The sequence below is a fragment of the Ischnura elegans genome, chromosome 10, assembly GCF_921293095.1.
Source record: "Ischnura elegans chromosome 10, ioIscEleg1.1, whole genome shotgun sequence".
Lineage (NCBI taxonomy): Eukaryota > Metazoa > Arthropoda > Insecta > Odonata > Coenagrionidae > Ischnura > Ischnura elegans.
Genome location: NC_060255.1, coordinates 34,171,787 through 34,185,123, shown reverse-complemented (window position 1 = coordinate 34,185,123; position 13,337 = coordinate 34,171,787). Strand labels below are relative to the sequence as shown.

Sequence of the window (13,337 nt, the reverse complement as noted above, 5' to 3'; positions counted from 1 at the left end):
CATACCCTATGGAAGGTTAAGTATAAAAGTATGTAACCATACCACAAAATATTTAATTTTCCTCCTCACCGCTAATTATACATATTTACAGAGATCAGAAAATTTTCTCAGGATGTTTCGTACGACAAAGCATAAAATTTATAAGCTAACCTTGCTCTTGAAATCCACCATAGCAGTCAGGTTGCCACCATTTTCTTGCATCACCTTGTCCAACTTTGCAGAAACAACAACCTTTTGATCTTCCTCAGCAAAGACATCAAACTCCAACTTAGAATCAAACTCAATGTTGGTGGCTGAACACTCTAACTCTCCACGGATAGCCAAATCCTGCAAATGATCGCATATTTCTATGTAGTTCAATGTGAAAAAAACATGAAATTCATTACACATAATTCCACTCAGTCTGACATTATCACAGATTCATTTTCTAGGTTATCATACTCAATGCAGGATATGGTTTCTAAACTTCTCCCAAATACAGGTCCAACTCTTATCTTTTTATGAAAGAAATGAGCCCAAATTCTAGCCAAAATTGAATTCAAAATAAACTGCATGCAATGGGATACGAGAGTTAATTGAAATACAAGTATCAGTTACAAAAGAAATGCACTTACCCTTCCCAGAGAAGGATGGCTCAGCTTAGCTTCAGTCTTGATGGCTAATTCAGGAACCTTCACTTTGGCTAGAACGACAAAAGATCCTGATGTTTTCAGTTCTGGGTGGCGTTCTTTGTCCAGCCAGACAGAGACTCCACTATGAATATGAGCGTACTCGCCCACATTTGGTTTAGCCTCAAAGGTAGCAACAACAGTCAATGTCCTCTTGGGAAGTACTAGAACAGCCCCTGAAAGATTCATGTTACCAACACCACTCAGCTTTTTAAATCAACAATATTGGGTTTTTTATATTTGTCTAAAAAACCAATGACCATCCCAAGTCATCACCAAAATTATTTCATGAATTATATCACTATTTATGTTATTTATATAATTTTTTTCTGAAAGATATCAAATACAGTGGAACCCCGATTTATCGTTCCCGCATTCATCGTTTTCCTGCATTCATCGTTCGCCGCTCCTGGTCCCAAATTAATTTCCATAAAGAAAATGTAATTTTTTCCCGCATCTATCATTCCCTTAAGTATCGTTTTCCCGCATTGAGCGTTCAAAGATCGCGGTCCCGTCGTATAATTTTCCCGCATCCATCGTTAGACATAAATAAGACGAAGCGTTTACAACGTGTTGTTTATGGCTAACACCTTGAGTGCGGCATGACGTGATATCACGTCATGGTGCGCTATCCCCTGGTGCTGATGACGTGATATCACGTCATGTGTACCCCGAGGGTTCCGGCCCTCCGTAAGGGCTCGGTTCAGTTCTATTATGACATTTTGCCCCCCTAAATTGCTCAGCAGGGATCTAGCAGCGCATTTGTGAACGCCGTTTCAAGCAACCTTTCCTGGGAGGATCGGGAGAATTTTTTTCTTTTATCTTAAGGTAAACCATTTTCCATTCATTTACCCCCCTGTATTTTATGCTATTATTTTTATTTCTTTTTATTAATACGTGAATATGACAAATTTTATTTGAGTTTTATATTACAAATGATAAGTATTTACTATCTGGAACTTAATTATGCGTGTTTATTAATTTTTTATTCTGTTTTAATAGTGTTTAGCGAGAGTATAGATATTTTTTCCATCCTTCCTTTTTTTTCTTCTTGCGAGCCTAGTATTTTTCGAACCGTTATTGTCTGATGTTAATACATTTTATTCAATCAATACATTAAGTACTGTGATTCGTTAAACTTTAATGTAAATTTGAAAATGCCATTACATTTTTTTTATGCAACGTAACATATCTCTAACCAATGCACCCTTCCCTTGTTTGTCAGTGCAACTCCTGAGCAGGGAGGGGATCGACATGAGGCAATGTTACGAGAGTGAAGGAAGTTATTTACGGAAAAAGTGTAAGTTATTTATAATATTTATTGTTGATATATGTATATTATGCACCTATAAACATTCTTATTATAATTGCAAATAACTGTTTGCACATTATCCCATGGATTGGCGAAGATGTGCTAAGGAGTTGCTTTATAAAAATGCTTTTATTTTCTCGATAACTGTGAAATCAATGGCTTATGGGTGCTTTCAATTCTTTGTCTCGCCATTGTGAATATTTAGTTCCTAAACATAGTTTTACATTAGTAAAGCTGTTTGTAGCATTTCAGCTTTGGCCAATTTCACCGAGAGTGTTTACTTTGATCCTGTTATTTATCGGAATTTTTACAAAAAAATACATTGTATTTATTCCAGATGGTACAGAAGCGAGGAGTAAAACGGAAAATTTTTCATGCTGGCCGGTAGTCGATGCCGCCTGAAAGAGGTGAAATTCTATATTCATCAGCTTTTGCAGATGATCAGCAGTCTTCGACCTTCCATCAGGACCTGCAGCCATCGACGTCGAGGGAGGAAACCTCCGCAAGGGCACAAACATTTCCTTCTTAACTCTCTGCCTTCTCTAGAAGGGGGAGCTCCAGGAAGAGAGCGGGATCAGGTATTCTCTGAGGACTCCGAGCTAGAAATTAGAGAGGAGGAGGGTGGGGAGGAGGTTGAACCCTCACAGTCAGGTACTCCGTTGCCTCCTTCTATGCTAGATCCCTTTATGTCAATCACTAGCCCATCCCCTTTGTCCTATTCTTTCCGGAACCCTCAAGCAATACCGTCAGTCCTTCTCCATCCGAACGTCCTTCGCGGTGGACCCGTAGTTCAGTGACCCCTCAAAATATCACTTTCATAGAAAACCCAGCTCTCAGCACTCCACCCCCTTCCAACGACCCAAGTGTTTTTGCGTCTCTTCCCAGACACCCTCTTTCGTATACAGACATACTTTCTCATAATCTTCGAAAGAATAGGTTAGGAATTGGAAACAATTGACCTATGAAGAGTTACTCTTCATAGGCCTAATATTTCACAAGGTAAGTATTCCTATAACCAATATATCTGACTAATGGAGCATTGCTATCTTGTTTGACCTGCTTTGCTTTCGAAAATACATGAGTCGTGATTGATTCTTTAGCATTCTTCAAGCCCAACATTTTTCACCGAACACCGGCCCAAACGATTCAGAGCCTGAGTAATTCCTCTTAAAAAATTCGTCCCTTTTAGATTCATTTCACTTCTCCATTGATTCCCTAATAATTCCTTCCCGAGAGCTATGCACGCTTTTTCATTTATCGTGAACCCGCCGGAAATATTTCCCTCATAAATTCCGTCTTTCTGTCATTAGATCCTTTATTCTTCCATCCTACATTCCTTATCCCAAGCCACTTTTACCATCAATATCTCAATCTCACTTCCTTGAACTCATCCAAGAGGAAGGTGGCAGAAAGAAGAATCCATGGTGCAAGTATTGCACTATTGTGGTGCAAGCACTCTTGGGCGTAGGAAAGAGACTGCAGATATCTACATTGGCTGCTAGGTCTCCTCTACTCTGTCCCGAGCTTTTTTTTTCTTTCATAAGAAGGCATAAATAGTATTATATATTTTTGTATCATATATTGCAATAGCATTATAGGTTAAATATATTGTTATAAAATTTGTGAGAGAGGTATTTCCTTCATCGGTAAAACATACATGACTGTACGTAGTTGTATATAATATATATTTTTTAAATGGTCATCATTTCGATTGTATTGAATTTGTTTTGGGTAAATAAAATATTTTTTTCATGTCATGTGCTCCTTTTTTCAATAGACTAGGGCTCTTACATAAATAAGAAGTAACTAGAGATTTCCAAGCAAGATGGAATTAATCTTTCCCTCGTGTAATTAGAAAGAAAACGTATCGTTGCTTTCGGTAATCGGGTAAGTAATAAGGGGCATAGATGCTGCAAATCTACTCCTAGCAATACGTATTATTGAATGATTTACTCGAATTGATATTATTATGCACCAAATGAAAAAATATTATTGCGGTAAAAATTTACATCATTTTCAGATTTTCACAGAATATTCGCAGTAAGAACCGCGATACGTGGCCTAAATGAAGATTACTTGTAAGATGATTGCTTGCAAATACTATTAGTTCCAGTTTTTATGCATTAATTTCTAACTCGGTAACATCATATTGCAAAAATATGTTATTGGCTTGAGTTCAGAAGATAGTAATGAGGAAGTTATGGGTTGATTATTTCTGTTTCCACATCCATTTTTATTTCGGCAACGGAGTCAATACCCCAATGACCCTAAAAGGACACGTATCAGCAAAATCTTTCCCCATACCTTCCCCATCTTTATGATGTGCCGATGGCACTTCCAAAAAGGTAATTCCTAGTTCTCACAAGTGGACCGAGTAAATCTTACTATCACCCCTCGCTTCATCTCCGTACCCCCTCCAACCTTAGAACAGCCGGCAGGAGTGGTGCACGTCAAGAAACACCCTAATACACCGTCGGAAAATAATCTCGAAAGCAGAGTGCCACCCATCTTAAGCACCTGCAGTAAAGGGAATACATAATGGTATGTGAAAACAATTTTTGTTAAATATCTAATGCTTACGGGTGGTCGTATGGGAAGAAAGGAATTGCAGCTGAAAACATGAAACGAGTGAAGGAATTTGTGACGAGAATAGTGGCTTCAGAAGAAAATGTAGAAATTATTCAATATTATCGAACGCTACCCCGATACTTAGGATTACTAGTACAAGGAATACGCCGAAATATCTTGCGCAGAATTACCATCACAATCAAACAGCTGTTCACGGCGATTCCTTGTACTTATAACTTGCATTACATCCATCTAAGCCAAAAATTTCCGTATGGCAGTGGCAAAATACCAATAGCGATACCAGTAGAACATAACAAATTCATTTTCCTCGCATTTTTCTGGATACATATCGCAGAAAAAAAATTGAAAGAAAACGGTGGCGCGGGGAAAAAGCCGATAGTATGCAACCCGCATTACGTTTATATCCCGCTGTGCGGGTGACGTGATATCACGTCATAAATAAAAAAAATCATAGCTAACAAATTAGGGCCAAGAAAATTTTTTCATAATTTTTCCCAGCTCTTTTGGCACCCATGCATGCGTTTTGCATTAAAAAATGACAGCCGCACCGGGGGTCGATTTTGAGTTTTACATGGTCAGCATAGAAAGTGCTAATAACGAGAGACATTAAGTTTGAATCTTCCCCAGGAGATTGAAATAGGATAGGGAGAAGCTGAGTGCCTTGGGTTACATTATCGCATTTTCCAAGATCCGGTATCCCCCTACATTCAGCACTCGCCTCTCCCCGTCTGAAGCTTTCCTCTTCTCCGAAATAAAAAAAAGGTCCCTGCTCGAGCAGGGATCGTATTACGAAGACCTTAGCTTCGAAGGAAAATATCAAGTTACTCGAGAACAAAAGAAACCTTGCTTCCCCCTTTCTCGACCGCTGACTTTTTTTTAGCTGACTCGCTTCAAAGATCCCAACCTCTGGAGTTCAACTGCTGCTTGAATCACCGATTAGCCCAAAAGTTGTCTAAAAATGAATTTCGGCTATTGGTATAATACTTTTATTAGATTGAGAGATTAGTGATGTGCACGTAATTCAAAAACGAATGATACCAAACACGACGTATTTCTAACGTTATTTAACCATTTTAAGCAAGGAAATAGTTGGAATAATACGATGTTGATTTCTGGCGAATATCAATATCCTCGCAGCTGATAATGAGCTTCACGGCAGTTGATGCGGATTTTTTTCGAAAACAGGGCGTCTGGTTACAATTGACGAGTTACGCTACAAGTCTCACTTGCCTGAGGTGCTAACGAAGCGATGTCATCTCAGGATATTTTGTTTCTCCCTACTAGCAATCTGAATTCATCTGCTCATCTAGAGCTACGCGACTTGTTGTTAGAAATGAGTGGGTAAGTTGCCTTCTCTGTAGGATAAAAAATTTGCGCAGTCTTATGGTCATGCTTCACCCCCTGCAGTAAGCTCTGCTTACGCCGTACGCGATAGCATTAGTGCCAAACTTCACCTCGTACGAGTGGTTCCATACTTTCCAGGGTGGGTTGACTTAAAACCTGCGAGTGTTTTCCGTGTGGGTTCTATAGAGTCCGGTTTCATTTTTATTAGTTTTATTCTTATTCGTCTTTGGACCATGGCCCTTCCGAAGACACAAGTGAGAACTTTAAAAGATAGACTGAAAATAATTGAAGACGAAGAAAAGAATCCAGGCTAGAAATGCGTGAATATTACAGCACGCCTCGGTATGTCTGCTAGTACATGACGGCAGGGGTAGGGGTAGAGCGAGATCCCTGGTGAAAACAAGAAGTGGGATGAAGGCGAGGATCAGTTGGGCGTGCCGCTGACGATTAATGCCACATTGCCTCAATCATATTAACCTTTTCGCGCCGAGCTCCTTTACGGAAGGTTGCTTTTGGGTATACGAAGGGTTTGAGAATTTATTTTTCGCCCCGTACGGAGTTTTTTCACGGCTTGGGACTGTGCAGGTAGTCGCTTCCTCCCCTTAATGACCTTTCCTAGCGGGGTCCCGGACCCTTTCCCCGGCAACTGGGCAAATATAAACCTCGACCATTTTCCCTGAAGGCAGCCCATCCCGGCGTACTTTTGCGGTCAGTTTATTGTTGCCAGTGCAATTTTAATTTTTTTTAATTGTTACTGTTGCATTAAATGTCAGTTCATCAATGTATTCCTTTCATTTTTCAATGCCTGTAGAACTTTTTAACGAAGTTCTACGGTTATTTTTAGGGTTTTCAGCAAAACGGCACTATATCATAGCCAAATGCGCTTTTCCGAGAATAGTGAGGTTATCATCTTCCACATACATATTTCAGTAGGAGAATACTTACACCAATATACTCTTGTGTGTTCCAGTTGGAGGATAATAAGTTTTTCCAAGAAAACATTAACGCTATAATGTATCCCGAAATAAGCCCGTGAGGGGCGCAGGGCAGACCACCTGGATCTTGACCAGAGAACCAAGATATGAGAGTAATTACCTCGGTCGAGAAGTTCTCTTTCATTCATGGTATGGGCTGCATCGCACAGCAGGGTTCTACAGAAACCATCCCTGGTATAGGTAGCGGAATTCATACAGATAGTTAACGGCTAAATTTGAATACACGCCAAGAAAATTTTGAAAAGAATATGAGCTATTCTGAGAAGAGTTAGGTTATCATCTTCCACGTACATATTTCAGTAGGAGAATACTTACACCAATATACTCTTAGGTGTGGCAGTAGGAGGACAATAAGTTTTTCCAAGAAAACATTAATGCGCTAATGTGTCCCGAAATAAGCCCGTAAGGTGCACAGGGCAGACCACGTTAATGGATCCTGACCAGAAAACCAAGATATGAGAGTAATTACCTGGGTAAAGCAGTTCTTATTCTTGCAATGGTATGGAATGCTTCTCACAACATGTGTCTACCTAAAACATTCCCTATTGTTACATTAAATTAACGAATTTTTAGGATATGCTAATGCATATCAGTATTTATAGCAAAATTAGTTTATAATACCTTTCTATTCAAAGGTTGGTAAGAGGTTATTAAAAATAGCCTCTGTAATGTAATTTTGGCTCACGACAAAGAACTGAGAGAATCATATTTTATTACATTACGAGGGCTTTTTTTCATAGAAGTCAAATCGGATATTCTATCGAATTTCACCGCAAATGTACACTTAGAATGTAGCTAACAGAGTAACGTATATTTTTAGATGTAAATCATTACAATATCGCTCCTATAAACTTGCTAGTAAGTTATAAAAATAACAATTAAACATCTAACCTTAGCGTCTCCAAAAATTGTTCTAGGTGATGATCAACTCCGTTAATATGAACGCTAGAATTCCGTTTAAAATTTGGAACCAATCAGCAGAACATACAGAATGTAACTCCTCGCATTGATTTTCAATAAATTCAACATGAATGTTTTTAGTTATTTTAACTTATAAACAAATAAGTGACCACGAGCACCTTCCTTGAGTTGGACACTGAGAGCCGGAATGGGCCGAGGTAATCCCCACACGGACAATAGGAAAGGGTCGGACCTCTCGCGCCGAGGGACCCTAATGGCGGTTGGGACCCACTTGGCATTCTTGACCGCGAAACCGTGAAAACACGGCCTTTGGCCTTTTGCTTCGAATAATTCAAGCCGTGAAAAGCCGGCCTTCCTTCTTTAGCATCAGAAAATTCAGGCCGTGAAATCATGCCCTGCGTAGGGAAGAGGTTAAAAATTTAATTGCAAGAAAGGAACATTTCAATTAATAAACTATTTTTGGCCTTCTTGATCCATCTCATAACCAATCACTGCGACGGCGAAATCGGTTGTTTGAGGCATAACACGAACATTTCTCTCGTAAATACGTGTACTTGAAATGGCATTTGATGGAAAAGAATTTTTACATTGGACAGAAATGCATAAGAGCAGTGAAAATTCCGAGTGGAGTGAAACATTTTTTAGCAAGGCGGCGTGTTCCTTCAGGATATTTGAAAGAGATATAATCCGAATCAACAATATGACCTAAGTGTTTCAATAAAGGAATAATATTCCTGTAATCAGCTAAAATCTTTTTTAAATCCATTAATGAATGTCATAATAGGGTGGTTTCCTATTATTTTTTTATTGCCTTAATCGAAAGATTATTACGAATTTAAGTGTACCGGGACTAGCCACGGTGATAACTTTTACGGGAGTCACCCGCAATGCACAATTGTGCGAAAAATCCACAGGGAAAAAATCATTCGCCTTGACCGGGATTCGAACCCGGATCCCTCGATTTCCGGCCGAGTGCTTTAGCCAGTTAAGCTACCGAGGCGTCATTCTTCCCTGTGGAAATTTGTGGACTATACCGGACAAGGTGGTACTCCTGGAGTACGTATCTCACGCTTTTAGATTTTTAAATGATAATATCTATTTTTCGCGATTAAATGAAAAGTGAAAATGTTCAAGCGCGCGAAAACGCGACGCGTTAGTAGGAATGATGGGAAATCTCTCCGTACGTCGTATTTCTGGTTCCCCCTCCGCCCGGTGAGGTGACCTTGAGGCGAGGCTTAGCGCTGATACGTCGCTGGCTGACAGCGGGTAGCCTAGTGCCCTGCCGCCTGGTAGCGCTTGGCTTAAATAAGGATTATTAATACCTTACCCTGTTAAAAATTACCCATTTAGTCCCCATTGAAAAAACCTATAGGGAATGATATTCCCCATTAAATTTCAATGGGGAATATATTGTCCCTATGGGTACTCAATGGGGAATATATTGTCCCTATGGGTACTCAATGGGGAATATATTGTCCCTATGGGTACTCAATGGGGAATATATTGTCCCTATGGGTACTCAATGGGGAATGAATACCTATCTCTTATGGGTTTTCAATGGGGAATGAAAATCTCTCATGTGTTTTCAATGGGGAATGCCAAGTATTTTCACAACTTTTAGTAACTATGGGAAATATATATTTGGCGTTTAAAATACCTTAGTTACATATTTTGCCCATTATATTACGAAATTATTTTTTAATATAACGGATTAAATATCGTATTTGGAAACTAGCGCCACAACGACCGGCGGCCATCTTGCATACCAGTGACCCAAGAGCCATTGCAAATGAATTGTTTACATTCGTAGTTACCGTATTTTGTGACCGTTTTGTGACTTTGCGAATTTAGTTGTGCTGTAGAGTCCTCTTTTACAAGCAAATTTACGTTGAAGTACGCAATGGAAAAGGAAAATAATCCGTGTTTCGCAGTGAAGACTGGCAAAAAGGCATCAACACATCTCCGCTGAGCATGAGCATGTAAATGTAAGTAAATTAAACATTTTTTCTATTCGTTAGTAAATCACCGAACATTTGTATGTATTGATACGATTAATGGACCGCTAATTTCATTTCAATAAGTATTTAAGATTATTAATTACTATGTTCACAGTGTAATTACAATTTAGCATGATCTTTCCTTTCTCGGCCATAGTAAAAATACAATCCATTAAGACCGATTAAGTTGAAATATCAGGCTTCTCGCAGAAGAATCCACTTTGTTAGCAGTCCATTATGGCATCCAGTTCGTTATGGCATTAAATTATCAATCTCAATTAGCTTGTATACGAAGGGTATTTTCTTGAAAAATGAATAACCATCGGGAAGATATTATGTCGAAGAATTATAGTAATTAATAAGCTGTTCAAAACATTGCCGTCGCAATTTAAATCTCTCCGATCATTATCATTTAGGTATTGATTTGTACTTGAGTACATTTTTCACAAATGCCTAAATTGCAATGAAAGTCTTAAAGAGTTATATTGTTATCAATTGCTATAGGTAGAATGTTACTAAAATTGAATGTCAATTCAATTCTATTGAAATGTCAACTATTTTTGTTAGGGGTTCCACTTACCCCGGTGTTCCTTACGCAGTTAACGGGTATATATAAATATTTATTAAAAAATAACCTGTTTGTTGAGCACAGAATAGATACTTGTTAGGAAGTTGAGCCTAGCATTTTGTCCGCCACGTTGATGCATGCACATAAATATGAATGCGTTAGAGTGGGAGTGCATAAATATGCTTGCAAGATGCCATGTGTAAATGTAATAAATAGATAGATTTCCTGCAGGATAGGTTCATAGCAAATGATATAACCTTGTTTTTACTACTAATATTCTATATTTATTTGCAGGGACAATGGAGAGAGTCTGGAGTCAGGATGACAACCTGAAAAGGGGTATACCAACTAGACTAAAGCAAGTTATCACAAAGGCATTTGCCACCAAAAGTTGTGACATGGTTACAGGGACGGATTCAGGATTTTTTTCTGGGAGGGGCACAAGCAAGGCCGTATCCAGGATTTTGTTCTGGGTGGGGCACAAGGATACCTCGCAATACAAAACGAATGCAATGATAATGGGACCGTATTAAAAATCTTGCATATTTTTGAGGGTCTGGGGGGGTTACGTGCCCCCGTGCCCCCCCCCTGGATCCGCCTATGCATGGTTAAATACCAAAGGAAGAAGCTACTGAAAAGTAGCAAATAATACTTCACATGTCTATCCAGACTGATGATGGATGCAAATGCTACCAGCTAAGATATTGATTGTTCATTCCCTGTCAGCCTTTGTAATACTCGCATACCATTCACATCAATCCCCTGATCGACCCCAAACTTTGAAAGAATTTGAACACAATTGTAATATTGGTTTGAATGAGACATTTGAAGTGGTATTTTTAACCAATTCGGTCCAAATTTTGATATTTTGTTAATAGTTACTTACTCTTTCATTTGCTTGAAGTATATACTACCAACTATGGTTTACTGTGTGCAAAAATAAAAGCATTCAAAATTAAATTAAATACTTTACATAATTGGAGATAATTCTTTAGGGCTTGAAATGTTCCAAACATAGTGGCTTTTTGCACACATCATACTACCATGTGGATTCTCTTCTTATCTTTTTCTCCAAGCACACTACACGTTTTGCCATCCTTTTACCTTTACTTTTTTGGTATCTGTACACTCCAAGGAATGCCTGGTGTTCATTATTGTAACATATCCTTCTTGTCCTTCCATTTGCAGTAATGTTATTACTGCAATATGATATGGCTTCACCTTTTTGGAGTTTTAATTCGTCTCTATCTTTAGGCATATTTTTGCATTTAGATCACAAAGTACAGTACATTAGTTCCTAAGGTGTGTAACTTGTGAAACAAATCTGGCGAATTATACCAATTATCAACATACAATTAATATCCTTTGTTTAGAAGATTATACGCGGCCATCAAATCCAATACTACCTTTGTATTAACAGGAATATTGTTTACTTCATCATTTCCAACATACATTTTAAAGTTATGTGTATAACCATAGCTGGAATTGCATAATTTGTACAGTTTTACCCCAAATCTTGCCCTCTTTAACCTTTTGTATTGTTAAAGAGTAGCAAGCCTGTCAACAAATTTATGTTATACAATGTAAAAATGTTTAATTTAGCATTAAATTCATATCAATGGAACAATTGTTTTTATTCATTCTGTTTTATTAGGGAATTACAGTCCCTATAGGGAATAGCTATCCCTATAGGGAATAGGTGTCCCTATAGGGAATGGGTGTCCCTATAGGGAATGGTAGTCCCCATTGCCAATTCCCTATAAGGAATTTTAATGGGTATTTTCAATGGGGAATTTTTAACAGGGTTATCAAACGAGGAAAACTTTCCGACCTTAGCCAGTTTTAATAAGTGATTATTAAGACATGTTTCCCTGAGCTCTGCGCTCATGCATGCATTGGTAACCTCAGACGACGTATAACTCCTATCTTCTCCTATAGAAACTAGGTCCCTGTGACGTCAAGTGGAGTGGCATCGCATGGGCGCCAATCTGGCCCTTTTCAAATGAGGATAAAAATGGACCATTGCCATTCGTCTACACCGGCATTTATAAAACGAAATAATTTGTATATTATGAATACACTAATGGTGGGTAACGAATCGCAATTATTGCCTTTTGTTTTCTTTGATGAAGGAAACTACCCTATTCGCAAAAATCCAGCATTTCCTGGGACATAGGCAACCCGGACAAACATTCCCACATTCATCGTTTTTTTCATCCATCCCCCTGAAAAACGATAAATCGAGGTTCCACTGTAGAACAGAAATATGGCAGTGTCAAATTAATTACGGTTAAATATACACAGAAACAAAAAAAGAAATACATAACTATTTTAATCATTCAATGATGTAGCCATACGGAAAATAAAATACATATGCATTATATTTCACCGAATTAAATGTCATTGAATAGGTTCACATTAAAAATGGGCATATCAATGATAAATTAGCCATAACTATACAATTAATTAGGAACCTATAAAGTAGATGGTATGTCTATAAAAAATCAGACAAGAAAAATCTCTTTAGAAAAGAATAGAGAACACTTACAGAAGTCCACAACATTTATTTTGGTGAACAATATTGCCTTTCATTTCCAGTCAATCAATATTCAGGCAACATTTTGTCTCCAGCTAAGCACATTTTTTTATATTCAGCAGGTAATACATCTGCTACTTTAAAACTTTACCAAAGAGACTAAACATGATTGCTGATGCTGGCAACCATCACCTGAATTTCACATGCCTCTCCTCTTTTTCTTACTTCCACTTCCTCATCCATATTACCTTATTCCCTGATCAGTACACTGGGATAAATATATGACTTCTGAGAGATTTTGCTCTTTAAAAAAAACTCAAAGTCATGAATGAATTAGAACTACAACATTCTTGTTTCCTGCAAGCCAAACACAGCCAGCTAAGTCATTGTAAAATTGGTGGATACAA

The 13,337-nt window shown here is 38.2% G+C and overlaps 1 protein-coding gene across 1 annotated transcript in view; it reads right to left on the bottom strand.

Moving 5' to 3' along the window:
* LOC124167156 (apolipophorins-like) overlaps positions 1-13,337 on the bottom strand; it is a 205,293-nt gene that overhangs the window by 68,517 nt on the left and 123,439 nt on the right. Inside the window, exons 34-35 of the mRNA XM_046544962.1 lie at positions 615-844; positions 151-327 (exon numbers count right to left, since the gene is read on the bottom strand). Of these exons, the coding sequence (XP_046400918.1) occupies positions 151-327; positions 615-844 (407 nt within the window). The remainder of the gene's footprint in view (positions 1-150; positions 328-614; positions 845-13,337) is intronic.